General features: G+C 33.4%; 1 protein-coding gene across 2 annotated transcripts in view; it reads right to left on the reverse strand.

The window, feature by feature from the left end:
- Positions 1–272: 272 nt before the first annotated feature.
- Positions 273–22,990, reverse strand: part of LOC122632478 (zinc finger CCCH domain-containing protein 13) — a 26,160-nt gene continuing 3,442 nt past the window's right edge. Inside the window, exons 2-8 of one of the 2 annotated variants that reach the window (XM_043819301.1) lie at positions 12,717–12,763; positions 8,469–8,599; positions 7,183–7,407; positions 4,032–4,738; positions 3,759–3,964; positions 3,201–3,366; positions 273–2,958 (exon numbers count right to left, since the gene is read on the reverse strand). In XM_043819301.1, the coding sequence (XP_043675236.1) occupies positions 1,209–2,958; positions 3,201–3,366; positions 3,759–3,964; positions 4,032–4,738; positions 7,183–7,407; positions 8,469–8,599; positions 12,717–12,753 (3,222 nt within the window). In that variant the 5' untranslated portion in view covers positions 12,754–12,763 and the 3' untranslated portion in view covers positions 273–1,208. Of the gene's footprint in view, positions 2,959–3,200; positions 3,370–3,758; positions 3,965–4,031; positions 4,739–7,182; positions 7,408–8,468; positions 8,600–12,716; positions 12,764–22,990 lie in introns of both variants that reach the window. The other variant, XM_043819300.1, reaches the window with a different exon arrangement.

Genomic DNA, 22,990 nt, shown 5'->3' on the forward strand with positions numbered 1-22,990 from the left:
TTGTATTGTTTAAAAAAAGAAAGAAAAGGATCGTTGTAAGCAAAGTTAAGGATTCGCTATTTGAAGGTATCGAATGACGAATACTTGAAAGAAATTCTTTTTATTTTATTTTATTTTATTTTATTTTTTTTTAATATCGTACGCAAGTACGTACCGACAATATAATTTACATTATTATCGTGATGTAAGATATACACTCAGGAAGTTCGCTGTGTTCGCTCTAATATCTAATATATAATAATTTTATTTGACGAATTGTGGAACGTGAATAATCTCTTTATAGAAAAGCACTTTATAATTTATCGCTCTTAAGATATAATTAAATTCGAGAGAATATCGATAATCGCACGTGTATTTACAAGTTTAGTCGACGAAACGAAGGCCAAACAAAGGGTCTCTCATCGCCTACTACATTTTCTAAGTTATCTTTACGTCTCTAAAGAAGTAGTAATTGGGGGCCACGTGAAAGAAATCTCAAAAGTTATCGTAGTTTAGAAAATAAACACGCTTAGATAACTAAAACGTTCTAGACGAGGATTCCTATTTAATGCACGCTATGGGGATTGTTAAGGAAATACGAAGTTACATGTAGACCATCTACTTTGTTGTTTGATCAAAGAGACGAATAGATTTTTTCAATTTTATAGGAGCGACAAAAGATGTAAATATCTTTTACTTGGAATTTTTCATCTACGACTTGATTTACGGCAACTCTGGATAAATAAAATATTATAAAAGAAAAAGTAATGAAACGAGCGTTTTTTTTCTCTGCGACATTTCACGCAGAGATGTAATTGAATTGTTGTCTTCTTAATTATTTTTATTTTTTTTTATTTATTTTTTTTTTTATTTTTTTTACTTTTTTCATTTTTTTCTCTCTTATCGCTAATCGTTTAATTCTATATTGAAAATTGTATCGTGACATTTCTTTAGCATGATTATCGCGTTACGTTAATTGGAATGAAAGACATCAAAGGATCTGATCGTCCAACCCTACGAAATATATCTATCATTCACATACGATTCCTCTTGTCACGAGCCAATCTCGTTTGAGAATCTTCGTACGTGAATAATGAACAACTAAGAAATTAAGGGAATACTTTGGAAATCTTTGAGTTTGTTACGTGATCGATTTTCTTCTAATTTTTCTTCGCATCCCCTCTTCTTATTCTTTTTTTTTTTTATGACGAATTGATGATTATCCTGCGTTAATAACCGGTATAATCTTGCCAAGGCTGACTTTGTTGTCTGTAATGTTGTCCATTGTATGAGATTGGTTCCGGTGTTCTATAATAAACAGTTCGTTGTCTCTCGTTTGGGACAGCTGGAGCTGGAACGAATTGTGGACTCGGTACGAATGGTTTCTGTTGTTGTTGTTGTTGAGCGATCGGTCTGGAAATTTTGTAATTATCCTCCGAGGATTGTAAAACCGTGTCTCTACCGAGTTGTCTGTGAAGAGGTAAAACGAAACCACTGGGCAAGTTGGCTTCTTGAGTTAACGTCGGTGTCAGTGCATCGTTTAACGTTACGTCGTACTCGCTGTCTGGAATATCTTGAAGTTTATGGGTCACCTCGTTTATCCTTTGTTTTACACGGAAACTACTTGGTCCGGAAGGTTGCTCATGAATATCTTCCGCTTTATACGTCGAGCTGTAGAGATTGGAAATTTCAGTTACGGGTTGTCTGCTTTTGCTACGAATCGGTGATCCCGAGGACGTTGGCACTATACCATCGTTGTTTTCCTTGTTACTAGTAAATTGTTCGGTAGACCATTTTTTGTTACTCGTCGGTACATCCGACTCGAGTGTTTTTCGAGTTTCTTCATAAGATTCTGTGGTAGCCGATTTAGGTATTGGATTTTGTTCCAATGATTTCGTTTCTTCCTCTTCGCGTTGTCTCTCGACGGGTCTACGTAATATCGGTCTGGCTATAGACATATCATATTCTTCCTGTCTCTGTTTCTGTTGGAGATCGCTCTGTATCACTTTGTAAGCGTCATACGTTTGTTTTTCCTCTTCTCGTTTACCGTCCTGATCTATTCGTTTGCTTTCTTGATCAGGGACCTGTTGGGCGTAATAATCTTTATGATTTTCTTCGTGTTGATGTTGATGTTGCTGCTGTAGGCTAGTTCTTTCGGTACTTCTGTCCTCTTCTCTTCTCGGTGCTTTCGAACCAACCGGTGAGAGTCCTCTAGGATTGGGAACTCCACCTCGTGATGGTAAAAACGGTCTCTTGACGACACGCACGGTTGTCCTTGGAGGAGGAATTGGTGGATCTTCCGGCTCGTCGTAATACTCCGATGAGTACTCATCCGAGTAAGATGACGCGTGATGTTGCTGTTGCTGCTGTTGTTGAGAATATCGATGATCTTGTTCCTCCTCTTCCTCTTGATCTCGTTCTTGGTAGGTTGTATAATGAGGCGTTTTGATAGATTTCTTACCAAGATCTTCCTCTTCATCTTCCAGCGATCCTCGAGCACCATTGTTGTTATTGTTGTTATTGTTGTTGTTATACGATTGAAGAGGTCTCGTTGGGCGTTCCGGTCTTTCGAAACGATCCACGGACGTTTGCTTTGTTTCCGGCTCCACTTCGTGTACTGGCATTTCCGGCATGCACGTCGTACTCGTCGTTGAGATCGGTCTTCTAGATGTCTCCGTGGTATCTGACAAATCTTTCGATCTGAAGGACGATCGAGATCTATCGTCTATCACCGGCCTATTGTCTCTCTCTCGTTCTAGAGGTCGACTCGAGGAATACGGTCTCTCAGTGTCTTGATATCTTCCACGATCGCGATCCAAGGATCTCGGAGCGGAGAGATCCTTTCCACGATCGACCGATCGATCTCTACCACGCTCCAAACTACGATCCCTTTCTCGTTCTCTCTCGTAATAACGGTCTCTCGAGCGATCAGGATGCTTCCTGGGTCGTATATCATCTTCATCCTCGCGATATCGAGTTCTGTAATTAAAAATCAAACGTTCTTTTACTTTCTACGAAGATCGAATAGAGTCGCATGAACGATATGACGAATTTACGAGTTATTATTAAACCAATCCGATGTTTAATCCGTTTGTGAAACAGCTGTAAATAGTTTAGCTATGTTGTTCCTGAGTACGTCATTAGTCTCCAGACGAGTAATGTGGATTAACGGGTTAACATCGATGAGTAGAACTGTATCTGTGTTGTGTACGTTACCTTACCTGAAGGGTCGATCTCGTTCTCTGTCCCTGACGTCGTAGAAATCACGATCTCTATCTCTTTCTCTATAAGTCGGTCTTCGCCTAAGTGGTCGTCTCATTGGTCTGATATCTTCGAGTTCGTCGTCGTAATAATCGTCTTCAAGATCCACCGGACGTCTTCGTGGTTCTTCTGAAATATAAGTAACATTATTATAACGATTTTGTGATATATCATATTAAAGAAAATTTCACTCGAGTTATCTCGTTGAGAGATATCATTGCTCGTTCGTGTAGTTTTTGTTTTGTTTATCCATTGGAACGAATTAAAAAAAAAAAAAAAAAAGAAAAAAAAGAGAAAAAAAAAAGAGAGAAGAAATAAAGAATAAAAACAAGAAAAAAGAAAGAAGAAAATCAAATACCACTTTTTGTTAATAACAAAACTACAAGGAAGAAAGAACTATAAGAGGGGAAAGAGAATGGTTTTTTGTTGAACACGCTTGTTAATCTTAAGAAAATAAACCTAAACTGGCGTTGAAACAAATGTAAATTGATCAAGTGAAACGGGAAGAACCGGCTTACCGGTAGATTGCGCAGACGTAGACTTATAAGCGTAGCGGTCTTGTTCGGATAATGGTACCGGTCTTCGAATTTTAGGAGGAGCCCTTGGTCTGGAATATACAGAAGAGATTGGAGCAGCTGGTTTGACGAGTCCTTCGGTACCACCTATCGATCCTTGATTTGATAGAGCAGCAGCAGAATCCTTATCATCGTAATCATCCCTAAACCTATAACATCAAACAAAACAATGTATCTACATATTTTTCGATCATAGGATAAAATCCTTTTACCTACCTTTTATCGGAATACCTTCTATCGTCGTTGTCTCTGCCTCTCGAGTCGATCCTTCGATCGTCCAGTTCCGAATCCTCGATCTCGCGCGATCTAGATTGTTCTTGTTCTCTATTCTTCAATCCTCTTGCGTCTTCTTCTGGTGGATCTCTTGGCCTTGCTTGATCCCTCCTGTTATTTCTACTTGGATATCTTTCTCTAGGTGAAACGTCTCGATCTCTTTCATCTCTTATTGTTGTATCCCTGGATCTAGTAGTATCTCTATCACGAAAATCACGATCGCGATCCCTGACATCTCTATCTCTATCTCTCCTATATTTTCTATCTTCGTACTCGTAATCATCTCGTCTGTCGTATCCACGTGGCCGAGTATACTCGTCGTCGTAGTAATCCTCATCGTAATAATCGTAAGGTCTTCTTCTTGAATACGGTCTTCTTCGTCTTAATGGATCTCGTTCGCGCGAGGAACCTCGGCCATTCGACGAGGAAGCCACCGTGACCGGCGCGACAGTCGTTGTGGTCGTTGTTGACGTCGAGGTCGTCGAGCTGGTCGTCGCCTTGTAGAGGGCATCGTTCCTATGCCAATACTTCTTCGAATTGGCGCAATCGACCTCGGACACGAAATGGCAAATGAAGGTTTTCTGGTCGAATGCCGTGAAATTGGCACAGAGGAAGTCGTAACGAGTGCCGAAAAGACAGTGATGATAGACCTGTCGAAAAGGAGATCTCTTTGTTTTGTTTTCGTTCGATTTTTTTTTTTTTTTTTATTTACTTTTTTTCTTTTCTTTTTTTTTTTTAATTATAAAAGATCTTTGTGATTTAAGGAAACCGTGAAACGAACGGACGACTTTTGAAACGCTTTCTTTTGCTCTACTTCCACGAAATTCTTTTCTCGCATGCTGCTAAGAATCTCTCAGTCCCGATGTGGTAAGTCGAAACCATCGCTGAAGTGTGACCGTTTCTTTTATTTCTTGTATTTTCTTTCTTTCTTTCTTGATTTATTTCTTTCGTAAAAAAAAAAAAAAACAAAAAACAAAAAAAGGAAGAAAAAGGAAAAAGAAGAAAACCATCGTCCATGAACGCGCAACGTAATCTTTATAATACGATACGAGTTAAATCGTGCGATATTAACTCCTCGCAAGATGGTTCCATCGGAACGATTATTCATCTTAGAAGTCGACGTTTTCAAATCCATCCAGCGTCCAAGTCATTTTTCATTGGGACCACAACTATTATTCGTAATAGGGTAGCACTTGGGACTTGTTTTATCGCTAATTGCGAAATAATATATCCATCGATTGGTGAAAGTGACGGAAACGCCATGCTGTACTGGCGTTAAAACTTTCGAGAATTTTTGAGCGCGTTTCTCCTTCGATTTGGAAAGCGATACGTCATTATCGATATATAGACACGTACGAAATTTAACTTACTTATTTTCCCTCCCTTTTTCTCGTTTTTTTCTTTTCTTTTCTTTTTCCTTTTGTTTTCTTTTTTTTATTTATATATATATATATATTTTTTTTTTTCTAGTTGATTATGTTGTCGACAGTTGACAGTTTTAACACACTTTTCAGCGAAACAGCCAGGTCGCCGGCGTTACCGTAGCTTTCACACCGTGTGGTATTATGTGTGTGTGTACGTATATGTGAGAACGATCGTTTCGTTTCGTTTCGAGGCTTCGTGTGTGCACGCTATTGCGCACAGATGGAACTTGTCTCTCCGCGTATGAGCAGGATGCACGATTGTCTATCGCGCATACAGCCAACGTGAATTATCTGACGGAATCATCTGGAATCATTCAGAGCACGTCCTTTCACTGTCTCTCTCTCTCTCTCTCTTTCTTTTTATTTTTCTTTCTTTTCTTTTCATTTTGATATCTTTTAGTTCTTACTATTATCGACCGAACCTCTCCAATTCTATTTTTCTTTCTTTTCCTTTTTTTGCTCTTTTTACGAAGAACGCAATTGCTCTTATAGTTTTGACATAACGAACGAACCTGTCTAATGCTAATTACATAAATTGATATACGCGTATCTACCTATGTAAGTACACAGATACATTTATTTTGCTTCTAATTGACGTGACTTCGTATTCAGGATCTAGGATCTAGGATGAATGATCAACGATGACGTATGTCTGTAGATATTTCTAACACTTTGAAACTATTCGATTCGTTGTAACTGTGTTTGTGTACCAGTGTGTTTCTAAAATTTCTATCGAGATTTAAGGGGAAAGCGAACAAGAAATCCGTTTGTTTTTCTTTTCTTTTTTTTTTCTTTTCTTTTCTTTTCTTTTCTTTTCTTTTCTTTTCTTTTCTTTTTCCTTTACGCCGACTGACTCGTAGACGAGCACAACGAATTTTCTTGCCGATATTTGCATAACAATGGTTTATCCGCTCCCGACGTACGGGCAAGCCGATCGATAAGTCCAGACGGAAGGAAGTTCCTTTGGCAATAGCTTTCACAATCTCAAGATTCGCTTAGCACGAAACGGTCAGGGATAAGAGACTTAGCGGACCACGAAAATATCTCCTTTCTGATTTACGTCCTTGCTCGTTGTTATCCTTCTCCTTCTCTGTTTTTACGAAACGAAGCCACCTGGAGATCCTCCAAGAGGAATAACATCGGTGATCGAGAAAAATAATTCTTTTTTATTTATTTAATTTTCTAACACTATCTTGTTCTTTCTCGTTTGATATTTAGATACCAACACGCAATATTTTCTTTTTTTGTCATTAATTAATACGCATTAAGGTAATAATTATTGATTTAATATTTGTTTATTGTTGATTATTAGATTTAATATCGTTAATATTTGTTAATATTCGATATTAAAGTTATTTGGAATTTTATTTGAACGATAACGTATTTCGTTATTAGTTTAATTGAAATAATTTAATTAAGAAGACAAAGTATCATTCGAAATGTTTGAAACCTTGACACGTTTAACCTTACACGTAGACGTATCTTTTATCTTTTTTATTTGTGTCATTATATTACGCGACAAAGTATCGTAAGAAAGTTTTCTTCAAAAGTATCGTTAGATGCATCTAAGTAGTTATTGCATCTGGATGCGCTGGATATGAGCTCTCGCTTGAACTTTGCCTTTCAAAGTCTTTGGTATCTAGTACCGGGAGTTTGATTATTATTCTTACCTGACACTTGTGAGGTACGCTCGCATAAAATCCATCGTGTAGGCCGTCGCACTTGAAGTCAATGTCCTCGGGAATGCTATTGTAGAATGGATAATCGCTCAGATTGTAACCGTTCAATTCACGTGGCAAATTTGGATCCCAGATATAATCAATTTGAGGGATTCCTGTTAAAGTGTGTCCTGTAGTTACGTTTCCTTCGGATGAGTTTGTCGCTGGTGTCGTTGTCTGAAAAATAATAATTCATTTTGAAATCGTTCGATTTAATCGACTTATTTATTAAAATTATAATCGACTTATTTCGGTCTCAAGAATTATTCGCGATGATCCTCAAATAATTTTCTCGATTATTCCAAACACATATATTCTGTATCCACTTATATAAGTAAGTACATATGTACATAGAAAGACATTCGCCGATGAGCATTCGTAATTCTATGGATGATGTCACATTCTGGGTTTACGTGCGAAGGTGAACCTGTAGTTCTCTCTTCGGTGAGAGCTTCTTTTATTTCGAGTTTAACCACCGATGCGATTAATTGATCATTCGTCTACAACTATTAATTAATGAGTTAAATGGAATGAATCCTGTATATTAAGATATAGGAAGTTGACGTTATGGAAATCTTCTCGTATCTGACTTTTTCACTTCAAAATGGTGATTTATCGATGATGATGATGATGATGATGATGATGATGATGATGATGATGATGATGTGTTTCATCATATCATCGATACAATCTGTTCTAAATGATCGTTTTAACATCACGTATGAAGACACAGATTTCTTGATACAAAGATCGCTAGGATTCGTGACTATAGAATGGATCGAGATAGTGTCGTAACTAAGTATCTATTATATATATCGAAGATAAACGATTGTCTTACTATTATAATGTGGCAAGTAGTACGACGGGAACATGATATAATGCTACTGCCATACTTGTTCGTCCCTACGCTTGCCTTTCATTTTGTATCCAGTGTATTAGTCGTTTAAGTATTATGTAAGTAAGTACTACATACCTTTCGGACAATGAAACGAATAAAAAACGTACTGACAAGGTCATTCTTTAACTTTTAAATTTTGTCCACAATTTAAATTTGACTTCTTTTTGACCGACGAAATTAAGCTTTGTAAGTGATTATAAATGGTAAATTTTCTAATGATATTGTGAAGATAATAATATGAATTTATAAGATTTTATTTGCAATTTTATTTATTAATTCGATAAAATCTAATAAGATAGCATGTAAAGATATCGATTTTTGATTGATATTTAAATCTTACCACGGCATCCTCGTTCTCGTTTTCCTCGAGACGTGATTCCTCGGTCGTGGTCGTCGTCGAAGTCGTTGCAATTTTAAATTTCGGTCTCGTAGCCTTCAGCGCATCCGTGATCGCGTTGATCAACAAGAATCCTGGAATTTTAATGAGATTTTTCATTGATTCTGACGACACGCAAAGTCCTTTGTATTACTTTGTATAATTCGCTTTTCGCCGATTGCCTGTCGACTTTGTCGTAGGAGTGAATAATTATCTTTTTCTCTTTCTATATCTCCTTTACATTTCTGTAAGAACAAGCAATGGCGTTCATTCGTGGCAGAGGAAAAAGTATGGCGTGTTAGATCACTCGTAATGGCCTCGATGAGTCTCTTCTTCTTCGGGAGAAGTAGTAAAAGAAAAGAAAAGAAAAGAAAAAAAAAGGAAAAGGAAAAAAAAAAAGAAGCAGCACTTCAAAGGCCACTACGCATCCTCCGATTGCGAAAATCGTGGAGAAGCGTCGGCGTTGCAAAACGCGGACGACGTGTAGATAGAAAGAGAGAGAGAGAAAGAGGGAGAAAGAAAGAAAGAGAAGCGCAGTGAGAGCTCTAACGTAAGTGTCGCAATTTTCAGACGAAGAGCGAGCGAGCGAGCGAGCGCATTCGGTTGGGTAATTGTTTTCAAACGGATCAAGGATATCTATCGATCGTTTCCTTTTGGTCTCGATTGATTATCATCAAACCATATTTTTTTTTTGTTATCTATCTATCAACACAAAATTATCTTCGCTCCCACACGTTATAACGAAGAAATATGGCGAGTACTCGTTCGAACATGACCAAGTGAGAATTGAAATGCGACATATATTGTAAATCGTTTATTTATTATATCAATGATAATGGTTATATTCATCATTGTAATTTGATCTTTATCAATTTGAGTACGAAACAACGAATAAAATATTTTCTTAGAATTTTTTTTACGACAAAATTAATCAAGAAAGAATGTTAGGGGTAGTACGGTCTATCGTTTCATTTGTTGATTTTATTACGATTGAAGATTTAACGTGAATCCTCGAGTATAACGATTCACGGTAACTGTAAATAATTTCTCATTACTTTCTTTTTTAAATACGTTTCTTCGATCGTTTCTTTGTAGACGATCGTTCTTCGAAACCGGTTCAAGGTCGAGCGAGTTAATGAGGAGTATCGGAAAATAAAAGGCACTTCGTTATCGCGGGCAAAAGAAAAAGACAATTTCTTAGTTTTGTGACTTTCTACAATAATGCCGAGATATCTCGAGGGTAAATCATTACTGTAAGGAAAAGACAGAAACAGAGAGACTTTAAATCGGTGATCGATGTTTAGAATCAGAAGAAAAAGTAATAAATAGTATCGTAATAACACTAATCAATCAACTTGATAAATGGATTTTCGAATAATTGATAAACGGAGACAATAAAAAAGCAATAATATTTATTATCTAATCTTTACAATATATTTTGATTACGAGTAGACAATTGTGTAAAACATTTGCGTAAAACATTATACATTTCTTTCCTATCAATTGAACATTTTTTAAATAATTTTTTAGCAATATTTTATGAAATATAATAACGTTTTAGTTTAAATAATTTTTTATTTCTGTGTTTTCTTTTTTTCTTTTTTTTGACATTCGACCTTTCATTTAATCGACTATCGGGTTTATGTCTTTCGACGAACGATCGATCGAAATCATATCGGAAACGATATGATGGGATAGGAACGATCGTGATTCAAGATATCGAAGGTTCTTTAGGTAGCATTTGTTGTTGGGCTCGCGAAACGTGCGAACGATACCATTACGAATGGAAGAGAAAGAAAGAGAAAGAGAGAGGCTGTCCTCGATGTTGAAAATACACGAAGTCGAAGCCAAGCGATGGTTGGTGTATAACACCTTATAACGGGACTATACTTTTCCGAACAGGGATCGATAACGAACGGTAACATATTGCACGTCGTATAAAAATAAATTATGGGAACGTGCACGCATTCCGATTGTGGGAAATGTTAACGTGGGCGTGAGCGTTAATGCTGTATGTGTATGTATACATATATATATGTGTGTGTAAATAGAAATAATCTACGAATGTTACCAGCAAGAATATAAAGGTTTTTTCGTGACGAAAGAGTTTATCGACAAGTGCGCGTAAACAAATTGCCTCATCCTATTATCTTATGCCAAGCACAAGAAGCAAATCGATTTTTGTCATCGAATGAGAATGACCTGACATTTTCATACCGTAGGCGTGTTTACATCTTTCAACTTACTGGTTAATGCTACGACGAATATTTGTATATACATGATGAATAATAAAATAGAGAGAAAACTCACGTAAATAAAGTAATTATAATTTTTCGAAAAGACGTTTGAATAATTAGTTTATAAGAACTCGCAAAGAAACACTTTTGCCAATTAAAATTAAATTAATATTTTTCTTTTTGTAAGGAAGAAGATCGTTTGCGAACAATGGTCTTTTTAACCAAATGGTAAACAACCGTTACTCTAAACTCGACTCGCTAACATAGACAAATATGGGGATCCTCGTGAAATACTTCAATCCTTGCGAAGGAATAGCGTGAAGAAAATTCTAATCTTTATCGCAATATACCTCTCATTATTTCCGGCAACTCTAAAAGGACTTCTACGAATGCTTTAATCCAAATAGTCTTGTATACCTACCTACCTACCTAGTTGCAGGTAATATTAATGAACGTAAGTATTTCACCTTTATGACCACGTTAATTACGATATTTAAGTAGATAGTCGTGAAATTTAGTACAACGATTTTACTCAGATCTTTGTGCAAAACTAAAAACTTGGACTAATCCGTTTTATTACTTTCGATTGAGATATTATTAATAATAATCTTCTAATTAATATTTTTATTAATTAATGATATATATCTTGTAAAATAAATGATCAGTATATATGAATATATTGATTGGTTTGTTAAAATTAAGTGTCAGAGTTGTGTTTAGATTGCGTCACTTATATTACGTACTGTTATTCTATTTAAGTAATAATTTATTTAAAATACTGACCAAATGTTTAAATATAACAGCGTTTACCCGATAAATAGCAGCCTTTACTAATCACCTTGTACACGTTAATACATAATGCCTGTTTCAGTATATAAGTATTATATATTATATATGTACGTTCGCGAAACGAATGTTTACCAATCGGTGAAAATGTCAGAAAGAATTTTAAATGTTAAAGTCCATGTCACGTGATCGATTTCGAATGGTCCAGTGAATGTAACGTGTCGGCGAGCTACAAGTAAGTAAATATGTTGCCGATTCAACTGAATTCCATTGCTAATTTATTTATCTACTTATTTATTTGTTTATTCATTTTTATTTTTATTTTCATTTTCATTTTATTTTTATTTTTATTTTTATTTCTATTTTTATTTTCTTTATTATATTACTACCTCTTAACGAAGAAATTTCATCCAAGTTCTCTTAATATCCTCGTTTTTTAAAATTTATCAAGCGTTGGTGGAAACTTTGAAATTCCATACGTTACTTCCTACTTTCCTCTATCGATCTTAAGGATTTACGTAAACAAGCGTCATAACGAAGAAGACGCGCGAAGCTATGTACATGTATATATATAGACACATAAATATACCTATATATACATACATATATATATATATATATATATATATATATACACATATATATTGGTATATACATACGTGCCTTTCTCGAGGGGAACGATGACAAAGAAAGCAAAATACATTGATATTCGCAACAGGTTTACCTTCCTCTACTCGAACACCCCTTTATCAATTCTTGCAACATTATTCATATGCTAAAAATCGGACGATTTGATGTGGTCGATTGGTTTGTTCGTATTGAAAAAAAAAAAAAAAAAAAAAAAAAAAAAAGAAAGAAACTGCCCATTTCAGTATTTCTTTTCGATAAATAAATACTTAAATATACACGTAAGAATATTTATAAATGACGCGTCTGTATGAAGGAGTATATACGAGTTTAGTGTGAACTAGCCTTTATTCGCTTTGGATACAAAAATGTCCAGGTGGAAGGTCATCCACTGTCTTCGCATTCCTCACCAAATACGGCGAGTCCAAAAATACTGGGAGACTGGGAGAAAGGACTCTCTTAGAGTTAAAGGAATGTATAAACACAGAGTTAAAGGACAAAAACAAAAAGGAAAAATAAGATGGAACTCCATAGAGGAAAATCTCTTTGGGTTTTTACTCACCAAACAAAGCGAGCAGAAGCCATCTTTTCTCCCGCATGTTGTCGCTACTGTAACAATAAAAGAAGAAAAGCAACATTTTTATATATTCTTATATGATTATAAGTAATATTTTATTGTAATAACGTATCTTTGTTAGCCTTCAAGTTATTAATATCATACGTTTGTATTATATATTTAAAATTATTTTCGTTGGATGAAATAGATATAGTAAGAAAGCGGAAATAAAATGAGAGAAAATGAAAGAGAATGAGAGAGAAAGAGAGAAACGCCTACGAGCAATGTTTTTGATGGTATATGTGCGAATTATGAATTAGTATAGGCGGCATGGTAGTATAATGGAAGCCTACTCTCGACATCGAATGTATGTACCATAGAAGCAGTCGAGTGTATGGCTAAGGATAGAAACTTTCTCTGTGCTGTCACCACTGCTAACTATATAATGCAAGAATAATGTAGGTGTTATATAAATGCATGATCACGTAATATCGGGTGTGACTTTGTCGTCATCGATACCATCGATAGATTCTTTTTTAATCATTCTTATCAAAATTGAATTTTGAATTTGAGTCCTCGAGAAATCCCTTCGCGTTCAAGAATTATATCTTTTTTTATTTCTACATATCTAAATTGTGATTTAGCGAAGCCAGTTGATTTGTAATTACAAAATTAGCGAAATGTAATTTTGACATTTACATTTACCAGTTCCTTCGCAATTCGAGTACGATTTTATATTAGCTTTTAATTTAGTTATATTATATCTATTACATGTAATACAACAGTATATATATTTCTTTTTGTTTTATTATGTTTGTGTATATATTATTATTAATTATTAATAATTATTTTGTATTGGCTTCGAGTATTATATTACATATATATAATATAATGATATATATATATATTTTTGTTTTATTATATTTGTACATATCAATCATAAATAATTAATAATAATATTAATATATATATATATAATATTATATTATTTTTTTCAATATAGTATTTAAAATATTATTAATATATTTTTTGGATATAGTACAAAATTCTATCATGAGAAACATGTAAATTGATGAAACGTGTGATGTTGAAAAAGATCAAATAAAAATTGAACGGCTGTTATCGCGATACGAGTACGATAAGAATGCAGACGAGCGTCTTGACATTTGTAAGTGCGTTAATTAACGCACAAGAATCTTCCTTTCGAATAATACAAGAAATACGACACGAAAGTCTATTCCGAAAGGTCTTGGCTTTACTACACTATAGTCACCTTGTCAATAGACATATTGTTTCTTCACTTATTAGTTCTTAACAATTTTATTTTTTTTTTATGTGAATATATATTGAAATGAAATTATACAATCGGCCGTTAGATTTATCGTTAGAATTTTTATCAAAGGAGAAACGTTCGGAGAACGTTTTCGAAATATATTACGTACGACCTTGAAGTTTCGAATTTCTTGATGACGATATTTTGGAGTTAGGTCCTTTTATCGTTGGTTACATTTGGTGAAAGTAACCTTGTACCATGTTTGTTTCGTATTGGTTCAGTCCCGTTTACCGATTCATTTTTTAACAGTTATCTTTAAACGAAATCGACTATCATTCGACAGAAAGTACGAGCGTATACTTATTACATTTATTTATAGAGGAAGTATACCGAATGGTAACGATAGTAAAATGAATTGGGCAATTGGAAAAAAGTTTTAACTCATTTCCGTTATTAACAAATAAAAGGTAAAAATTTTATGGATTTGTTTTATGTAAGTTTCGAGAAATTCGTTATTATGAAATTACAATAAACAGTACGATTGATCAAATATCGTTAAATATTATTTTTAACACTTTGCTAATATTTTATCGAGAAATATAAATATATTCTAAATAACATAAAATAATATTATAAAATAATATAATATTACATTTATATAATATAATAAATAGAAACACAATGGCAATAAAGATTCGAGTAATAATCCGTTTATGTAAAAATGAAATTTAATTATACGCTTAACGTATCATTTTAGAATTATTTAAATTTCGGAGAATTTCGAATACGGAAGAAAAAGAATCATTCAGTGGTCTCGAAAGACTTCCTTGAGATCTTTCAATGTTCCTTTCATGTAACTTCCGTAGGGAGTTAATCCAAACCAAGAGGATTTCCCAGACAGCTTGAGAACTCGAGCTTGAAACTCGACTACGTTGTGACATGAGACAAGTGATTACGAAAACTTTTGTAATAGAATGACATGGTCCTTCGTTTCTAACCAACGGCAAAATCGTTGATGATCTCTGTTTCTCCATTGCTTTCACACATACATACGAACGATAACGATCTCTTTAGGAGCTAACTGGAGCACGGCAATAGCGAGGTTTAATTGACGCGAAATATGCCAGTCGGTCTGTGGCATCGATTTATGGAGCGTTCTACATTTTTGAGTGAAAACCGAGATGAACATTTGTAATATTTCTTACGGCAAATCATTGTCTTAAACTTTCCTGAAATTATTTATAGCATCTATAGTATTTATATTTATATTTATTATATTACATTACACGTTATCCCCAAATACATACATAGATACATATTTGTCATAGGTATAGGTGTACGTAAAAACGTGTATAAAATTATGCGACCGTCGTTGTTAAATTTTAATCATTCGTGATGAAGACTAAGAAAAATTCGATGACATTATATTAAAGGATTTTAATTAAATCGATAAATATATTTTAATCGAACAGTTTTAACATTTAGATCGACCGGCTAAAGGCAACGATTAACCTTTTTAATTCAACCTGCTAAGCTAGAAATTTATGGTCGTTTATTATTCGACGACCGACGGAATATCATACATTGAAAACGTAAAACCTTTGGCACGATCGCTTATTTCTTAGTAGTAATGCGAATCGGATATCTCTCGTTTCTTCTTTTCTTTTTTTAATCGTAAGATGGTATCTTCCTTTTTCAGAAAAGCTTTCTACGGTGGATTCTTCTTCGTACGGACATCAATATACATACATACTTACATAGAACGCGATACTCGTAACGTTACCTTACGGTAAATTACGTTACGTTACGACATACGAATAACGGTCATCCACGACTACTAAAGGTCACCGGAAATGATGCCTGAAACTACTACAACTGTTAACTTACACGCTCGATTCACTTTTTCAAACAACGAAAAGTGATTATAAACGAAGTTACAAATACAATTAAAACGTCGATTATCCTAGGAGTCGATAGATCATATTCAATTTTTCAAACGATATTCAAAAGGTCCTTAAGAATTTTTTTTTTAAAAAGACCCTTGAAAGATTAAAAATACGGATACGTATATATTAATAAGAGCAAAAGTTTAATGTAAAAGTTACAAAAATAAATTTTTTTATATCGTTTGATTAAAAAAAAAAAAAAAATCGATGAGATAAATATATCGATTTACGTGGTCATTTGTTAATTGGCTACATGAAAAAATATTAATTCAGTCCCGATCGATAAATGACATAGGTTTCAGTGTTCTTTTTATACTGCTAACGTACGAACAACTTTCATATTTTTTGTATTTAATTTTCATAATTATATAAAAATTCAATAACCCACGATGAATTTTCACGTGTAACGTTTACGAGGACAGTAAGTTCGATATTTTTTTTTCCTTCTTCTTCGATTGAGTATGCGCCAAGGCGTGGTTACAAAACTCGATAGCCTTCAAAAGCAGAGCACGCTGTGGCAGGCTTTCATTTCCTCGTGTCTACCAATGCGAATGTTGGAAGGAATGATCAAGTCTGGAGTGGTATATTATTGAGCAAATTACCGGTTCAAGAAAAATTTGCCTTGTGTTATTGCTCGCTGGTTAATATGCGGATTCAAAGAATCCAAAGAAAAAGAAAGGAAAAGAGAAAGAAAAAGAGAAAGAGAGAGAAAAGATATAGAAGAAGACAAAACTAACGTCGATCAAATGATGACAGTAGATAATATTATGATATACGTATGACCTTTCACCTTCTCTCATAAGATTATCGTTAATTTTTCTTTTTAGGTGCGGCAACATCCGATAGGAACGTCATCAAAAATCTACGTCTTTCGTAATCGTCTGTTGAAAGGTAACATATCTTGCTTTTATCATGTTATTACCTTTCTCGGACGACGAATTCGTTGTTAACTCGATTACATGAGAGAATAATCGTGTAAGAATTGATAGTGATTTATCGTATATTCTCATTGATTTATGTATATTTGTCATTAGCCGTGATCGGGATAAAGATAGAGTAAATGAAGTATACATCTATGATAAAAATAAATCGTGACGTTTGAAGACCGTTAGATCCGATATATTTGATCGCAATGTCTTCCCATATTGTCTTTGGTAAAAGTTGATCCGTTAGAATTAGACGTGTTTGATACTTACGTATTAATCATATCTAAACAAGTATATGCATATATATATATATTTTTTTTTTGGATGATTTAAATAGATCGAGTATAGTATTGGTGAAATAATCGAAGAGATGAATAATCGATGAAAATAATCGATAGTTTAATGAGAGAATAGTTTCTTAAAGGAAACGAAGAGGAAGGAGGTGGATGACTTGTTCAGGTGGAACATGATTCTCAAGAGTAATTTAAAATCAGGCGAAAATAAATCTTTGGTAAGAACCAGCTGAGTCTAGAGCCTATATATGTATGTGTGTGTGTGTGTGTGTGTGTGTTGGTGTGTACTCTTTTGTCACGATTCTTCTAGTCTAGATAGATTAATCGGTCACGATGTTCACTCGGCCGAGAATATATATAAGACAGTTTCACACGGTACGAATTCGGTTTTATTTTTATTCGTACATGGTTATATTACTCTTAGCGAAGGAAGAACACGTTGTATTGTTTATTATTATCTATATGTATATCTATATTGTATAATATATGTAATATATATTTTATACAGAAATATTATTATTCATAGATATAATTTAATGTCTATGCAAATATATATAAACGTATATTATTTGTATATGTAATTATTTTAAAATATACAAAATATTACTTCTAGCGAAGGAAACGTCGTTTTGCTTGTTACTATCTATGTGTATATCTACATCGAATAATATGTATAATATACGTATTATATATAAATATTATTATTCACAGATATATTATCTCTGCATGTATATAGATACTTGAAAATTTTTATGCAAATGTATTACTTCTAGAGAAAGAGAAACGTATTGTTTTACTTGTTATTATCTATATGTATATCTATACCGAATAATATATCAATATTAAACGTATTGTTTTACTTATTATTATCTATATGTATATCTATACCGAATAATATACAAATATTATTATTCATAGATATAAATCAATATCTATAATATATATATATATAAATGTATATTATCTTTGTATGTATATAGATATTTGAGAATCTCTATACAAAATATGTGTAATATTTCGAATTAAAAAACAAATTGAATTAATAACCATTGGCATGTAAAATAATATTTCGTTTAATAACTAGCTTCGTGTGCTGGGCATTGCTGGGCGATCTTTTAAAGGGGATGAGCTTTAAACTAATTAAATAATAACGCTCGAAACAGTATTTCAATTAACTATTATTACAGCTTATAGTTCTTGAATAATTATTTTTCTTTTTAATTTTTTTATGGGTCTAATGCAATTTTCCCTATTCTATCTCTCTAAAGTAAACACTTTTTCGTTTCTTTTATTTCACCAAGTAATATAATTACCTCTTAAATTTTCATAAAATTTTTTTTTTTTTAATATGTATTCATATTCTTCTTCAAATTCTCACTTATTCAAATTACACTTTACGCATTCACTTTCCGTTTTCTTTTTTTCTTTCTTTTTAACTAATACTTTCATAATAAATTATAAAATCATCTAGACATTTTTTATTTCTATAAAAGGTCACGATAATTTATATTTTCTTTTATCTCTAAAAGATAAATATGTGAAGAATCAATTTTCCTCGTATATTTCTTCTTAAAATTATTGAAAATGATTGAGCTATTACACAAAAAATTGCTCGAACTTCAGTTAAGAGAAAGTAGTAGATTTTAGAGATTGTTAGAAATCCCTAAAATATTTTTTTCTAGAATATCGAAGAATATTCGTGACAAATTTGATGCGGATACGTTGAACAGTATAGAACTTTTTATTTAATAAATATATTTTGACTTTTATATACACCCATACACACACACACACACACACACACACACACACATATGAAGAAGATTAGAAAAAAAAACAAATGTTTCATAGCAAACATTCGTTTCAATTTAAAGCTAATAAACAAGATATTAATTCTGATAATACTTATCAATTCAGATTGTATCTACCTACTTGATTTCTGTGTACACATTTCATACAGATAGAGAATATTTGTAGCATACATCGTGATAACTATATAATATATAATTATCAACGATAAAAACATAAAACGTCATTCGATAATCTTTGAAAGAACGACTTGTAGACGCTTTATTATATTATACTACTTACTAGTAGAATTATATTTCTATTGTCCGATACGAACGATTTATTATAATACATTTTTCCACGTGTAAAGAGTTTCTACGGAATAATGTTCCATAGATATTATCAGATACGCGTTTCTTCGATTATATACATTAAAAAGAATCGTACTTGATCCCTTGGAAGTTATACACACATACATACGTATATACATACGTACATACACATACACACACATATATATATATGTATGTATATACGTAACCTCTGATGAAAGTTAATACACCTCGATCAGTGTGAATCTCGTTACGGTGGTTTGGTGCTCGGTATTTACAATTTCGATCCAATCTTAAATCTTAGATCCGTTAGCGTTGCGTTAGATTGACTACTATATCTGGCCTATGCCCTTGGAAACAAGCATTGTTTATTTCTATCTTTCTTTTTTTCTCTTTCTCTCTCTATCTCTCTTTCGTTTATTTCCATACGACCTATGATTCGTACCAGTTGCGAATATACTATACATACAACATATGTATGTATGTATATAAATCGAGTTTCCGCATCAATGCATCGAGATTTATAATCTGGTACGTGTGTCTTGCACGTGCGATAGTAAATTATGCGTTTACCAACCGCAAAGTCTCGTATCGTCGTACGATAATATCGCGAGAAAACGTTTATTAGCCGAGTTTCCTCTCTTTTTCCTCGTTTTATTAAACAACCGTAGCCAAATTTTCAATCGTAAGTCTTGATTGTCTATAGATATAATATCTGATTACCGTGGTAAGCATGTTTCTACCATAATAGACGTCACGATAATTTCTTCGGTAGAGAACTTTTCCTCTTACTAAATGTTAAAAGTCGAGCAATGCCTTGCTCAAGATTCAGGCTTAATGCCGCGTAGCTTCTCGTGACGAGCCGTCGAGATTATCCACGAACAAGTCCGACATCAACCTAAGTACTTACCTACACGGTATTTCGAAAATACGTCTTCTGGGATTACGTTAACATCTTTAAATCCGCGAATCGCTATGCCTTTTAACGTTTACCTCCTTCATAAGATTTTAACCGACTTTATGGTGAGCTCGTGATCACGTCGTACCGATCGAGATAATAAGAATGAGAGATTTATAATATAACGATGTGTTGGATCACGTAAAACATAACATTGATAATTATTAAAAAGAATATCGATTATTAGAATGTCTCCTCGCAATTACTCTTTTTTTTTCGACAATATCTAATGATGTCTAATGATTATTATTTTACTTTTTTCTTTCTTCTTCAATTATCAATGTTCGAGTATGCGAGTTCGTTCAACCAGGAATCGATGAAACAACGTACTCGTTCATAGATACGTTAATATATAGATACACGTATATATATATATATATATATATATATATATATATATATATATATAAGAACGTTTAGCTTGAAATTTTCTAAAGGAATAAGTAAGTGCTCCCACGACGATCCATGACGTTGCTACGAAGTAGCCGAGGAAGCGTTTTGGTTGCTTTTGCCGGCTGAAGAAAACCGGCTTGGGAATAAAATGATTTCACTCTTGGCTGCGAATAAAATTTATTCGAGCGTAAAGTGCCGTTTCGCGTTGTTTTATCGGTTCATTGTGTAAGATCGAGTCGTTCTCGAAAGAAAATATAGTTTCGTCTGTTATCCGATACCAGGACAAAATATTAAAGAAAAATATTTCCGACTGTTTCCCCAACACGATCATGTTCTCTTATCCTTCCCTTTCTGTTGAATTATATCGTACTATTATTTATTATTATTTATTTTCTTTCTGTTTCGATCGATTTTTTCCCCCATGAAATATTCGTTCGACGTTTAACATCGAAATTCATCATCCAACGAGATGACTTTCATATTCTTCGGACAAGTTACGTCAATCGTTTCTTTTCGAAGTATTAACCGTGTGAAAATATCACGAAACGTTGAGATAAATCGGTAATATCTATTCATTGGAAATTTTTTTTTTTAGATGGACACTTCGCGAAAGCGATATCACGCAACATCGAATGTGAAGAAACCATCGTTATTGACACTTTTTAAACATCATTTTAAACGTCATTCTTGGACATTAACCTTTTCATTTTTGAAAGAGTACGTATGCTTGATATTGACGACTGATCCGCTCTGAAAAAAATAACAGTTTCTTTTGGTAAATTTTAAAGATTAACGTCATCGTATTTTTCGATATCTCGTATACTTTCACAATCGAGTTATTTTATGAAGGACGAAATGCAAATTTCCTGATTAATTTTTGCATCGTTTCAATTAATCATCGAAACTCGGATTATCTGAGAAATGTTATCTCAGATTTTGTTTTAACGTTTGAACGAATCAAATTATTGTTTTCGATATATCTGTATTTTCAATGAAATTGTCAAATGACGCGAACGAATCTCAAGGAAAGTGTAATGTCTCGTGTAACGTGTTTACCAATTATAGACGATTAATTCGTTTCTATAGATCTAGCTATTTCGAATTAATCGGTTTACGATTGATTAAAGAGTAACGAGTTTTTGTATGGACAAACACGAAGTGACGTCTTTCATTAATCATTTCTTTTATTTCGATGAGAAATATTGAAAAAAAAGATTACTTTAATATACATTATTTTAGTATATGCACTTTTTCGATTCTATATACGATTCCACCTATATACGATTCTTTCGATAAAAAATAGATAAAGTACATATGTATCTATATAATATCGATTCACAAGATAATCCACAATCGAAAGGAGTGTAAACTCGAAACGGTACTTCGCTTTTTCGATGTAGCATTGTCACGTCGTAAAAGATATCGGATTTGAAGCGAATCGCCGATAGGGATTAAAACGAAACAAATTTCATTTGAAATACATTTTCGTCCATTTTTTCTTCTTCTTTCTTTTCACGTGAATCTTGTTTTCGTGAGAACAGGACGATGAACTCTTTCGATTTTTGAACAAAATTCGAATAAACAAGAAAGTCACGATCAACGAGAGTTTCCGGAAGAGGTAAACTGATTCATTTATCTTTCCTTCTCTTTCGGAATCTAAATAATCGTAAATCTCTTATATCTCTTTTTCTTTCTTTCTCCTCCGGTTCAATAATTTAAACGACGAATATTAAAATTGAAACGAATTTTTATTCGTTACTTTTTACGTTCACTTTTCAAACTTACTTTACTTAATTAATATCTTCCATTAACGAATTATTTAATACGAATACATGTAGATTAGTTTTATTAAATATTATTCATCCGTAATAAGTCGACATATCGAATGAATAAATCTCATATATAATAATCTTGATCCTGTCGACTGTCTATAGACGAATAAAAAGAACGACAAAGTTATGTATACCTACGTATATACTTACATACATGGGAAATGGCAGACACGCTTGTTAAAGTAATCGCCTATGTCGCGATATACTATACATATATATAAATATATATATACACATACACACACATATACATATATATTATATGGTGAACTGAATTTTCACTGTCAACTACGTTCGTCCGTCGTTACTAACAGTACAACGTACGATTAGTACCGGATCATTACGCGTCCCACGATGATTCTTTCGAGAGAGTTCTTGTCGCGGTTCTTTGACCTCAAGTTAACCACAAACTTCATATTCGTAGGGTCGTTCTGTGCGTCGTCGTCGTCAACATCGTCATCGTCCTCTTTGTCATCGTCGTCATCGTTATCGTTGTTGTCGTTATCGTTGTCTCGTTTCTGAGGGTACATGTCCTTGAG

Source organism: Vespula pensylvanica, chromosome 10 (assembly GCF_014466175.1).
Source record: "Vespula pensylvanica isolate Volc-1 chromosome 10, ASM1446617v1, whole genome shotgun sequence".
NCBI classification, from domain to species: Eukaryota; Metazoa; Arthropoda; class Insecta; order Hymenoptera; family Vespidae; genus Vespula; species Vespula pensylvanica.